Here is a 2500-nt window from a genome sequence, read left to right as displayed (position 1 = left end):
TTAGGCCGAGTTGGTTAAAATCAGTTTATGGACGTTGTTTGAGTAGCGAATATCAGAGTGCGCCTTCAACGCTATCCACTGTTTTAAGTCTGTTTTCCATATGATCTGCAACGGTCTGCGATCGCTTTGCGAAAATGATCGCCGATAGGTCTGCGCCACGTCGCAGACATATGGAAACATCTTTCTTCGGTGCCTGCGACGATCTGCGGCACACGGTCTGGATAATCGGGAAAGTTGAACCCAGTTCTACTTTCCCGACCATTACGACGCTTCCGACTAAGACAATTTTTAATGGTAACGTGTGTCTGAGATGACCTGTGTCCTATCGGCGACACACTATTGATCGCCTTGAGACACGTCCACTCAGACTTCAAGTATGTGAGCTCCTTTCTCGCTTCGCAGAGGATTAGTGGTACGCTTGTCTGCGATCAGTACAGATTTAAATGGAAACATTTGTTTCCTTTGTTTACGATAGTCAGCGATAAGACCGACGCGGACAGCTTCCGATGGTCGCAGACCGTTGCAGATCATATGGAAACCAGGCTTATATACTTATTACTAATAGTCCTCTAGTAGCGTAGGCAATCAAAATGCAGCATTTGCATTAGTCCATTAGTTGGGTGATACTAATCACAGTTATTACATGAACGCGGCTTGCATGGATATGAGACGAAGCCCGTAGCGGCCGATTTGGCTATAACAAGTCTCATATATCCAACAAGCGTGAGTGGAATAATTTTTTTATTAAATTTTCATTAAATTCTGAACGTTTGGACATGTGGAAATTAAAGCCAATCGGTTTCCAGCTTGGCAACACTTGACACAATCAGTCTCCAAATTAGGTCGTACGGTGTAAGAGCTGATAACCGAGATTGAGTGACCCAATCAAAAAGCTAGAAACGCAATATCCGTGGTCGAAAATTTAATAAAGACTGATAGAGCTCCGGAAAGTAAAGAAAATACTTGACATTGTAATTGCGAATTTAATCCCGTTTGTTTACCAACAGCCCATAACTTACATTTAAGTACATCACCAATGAATCGTTTTCCACTGCGTCAAAGACATCAGACAGCAATGGAATTTTTCTTGTTTTGGTGAAATTATATTTATTGCTCCCTGAAATGGAACACGATGTACAATTCAGTTTTGCAACACACATCTATCTTTCAATTTGGCAATATTGTTTTTGACGAGGTATATTTTTGAAACGTAATGTCATTTTGTTTATGGGCAAAGCGTTATTACTGTATTTATCTAGTTTGCACTCACCGTAAGTTAATGTTGAAATAATGTCAAGTTTCCTCAAGTCTTCGTAGTCGATGTCCCAGATATTATGATCTTTTCCGGTCAGTGACTGCAAAATGATGCAGCGATGTTATTAAGACTTTCCTCTAAGAGTGCGATTTTCGGATGGATGCGTATGAAAAGACTCCCCCAATATATTCCTAAATGTTCCTCGCAATTTCATTTCTATTTCAGGTTCAGGGGCTTTATGTTCCGAGCTCGTCATTTGCTCGCGGCTCTCATGTGAACAATAGCCCCTAATGACCACAAACAATACTATAACGACTTCGAAAATGGTCAAAAATCAATATTCCCTTGTTCCCAAATATAACTTTAATAGTTCTCTTGATTCGTTCTCTAAAAATTATTAAAGATATCTCTACTGAGTTCCCAACAAAAAATGGCGGTGTTTCCTTGTTCTCAACCCTTAAGAGGCCTATGAAACCAGTCCCTCACCTTTGTATTATCGAAGTGGAAAACCACAAGCTTTTCGTCCTTCGTTAGAAATGTATCAAGTTCCATCCCGTCCGCTTTCAGAGCAGCTAGACTCTTAAAGCCATCAATGGTGTTCTCTTGAAATCTGGATGGATTCCCAAGGTGTCCAATTATTAAAGGTTTTTCCTTCGTGTGATATAAATGATAATGTGGAATGGACGTAATTTCAGCTTCTGGTTGGTCAAAGCAAGAACTTGGAACTGATGCCGAAGAATAACCATGAAAGGTTAAGAGAAACAAAGCAAATTCGAGGACGCGAACTTCCAAGGGAGTTTCCATGTCCGTATTCTCCACACTGCACAGGAACGTTAACTTTCAGAAACTTATCGTGGTGATCCCTCATATAGATGGTGGATCGAAGGAAGACTTGATATTCGATACGATGGATCGAACCTCAATTAAAGTATTTGAACGGTTTCGGTAGGATCTGGTTTAAAAGTATAAAGGAATTCTGCTACATTAGCGTTAAGTATCAGTAGTATACCAAGTGGGATTCCGCGGCTGGCGGATCATGCGGATCGATCCGCATCAGTGAATAAGAACATAGAGTTATAGATCGACATGATAAAATACAAGTATAGGGGTATGGCTCAGTTGGAACAAACCAATCTCTGGTAGTGATTCTTTTATTTTGGTCTATTTTATTAAAGAATATTTGCATTGTAGAGCAGGGCACCACACGTCTGACCAGCCTCATACAAGACGTACGTGATTTGAATA

General features: G+C 40.5%; 1 protein-coding gene across 1 annotated transcript in view; it reads right to left on the bottom strand.

Moving 5' to 3' along the window:
• LOC137999659 (uncharacterized) overlaps nt 1–2306 on the bottom strand; it is an 8389-nt gene extending 6083 nt beyond the window's left edge. The window contains exons 1-3 of the mRNA XM_068845504.1: nt 1742–2306; nt 1271–1355; nt 1020–1117 (exon numbers count right to left, since the gene is read on the bottom strand). Coding sequence (XP_068701605.1) covers nt 1020–1117; nt 1271–1355; nt 1742–2059 — 501 coding nt within the window. The 5' untranslated portion in view covers nt 2060–2306. The remainder of the gene's footprint in view (nt 1–1019; nt 1118–1270; nt 1356–1741) is intronic.
• Between the last annotated feature and the right edge of the window lie 194 nt (nt 2307–2500).

This window comes from Montipora foliosa, chromosome 4 (genome assembly GCF_036669935.1).
Source record: "Montipora foliosa isolate CH-2021 chromosome 4, ASM3666993v2, whole genome shotgun sequence".
Classification (NCBI taxonomy): Eukaryota; Metazoa; Cnidaria; class Anthozoa; order Scleractinia; family Acroporidae; genus Montipora; species Montipora foliosa.
This window is presented reverse-complemented; position numbering and strand designations above follow the sequence as displayed.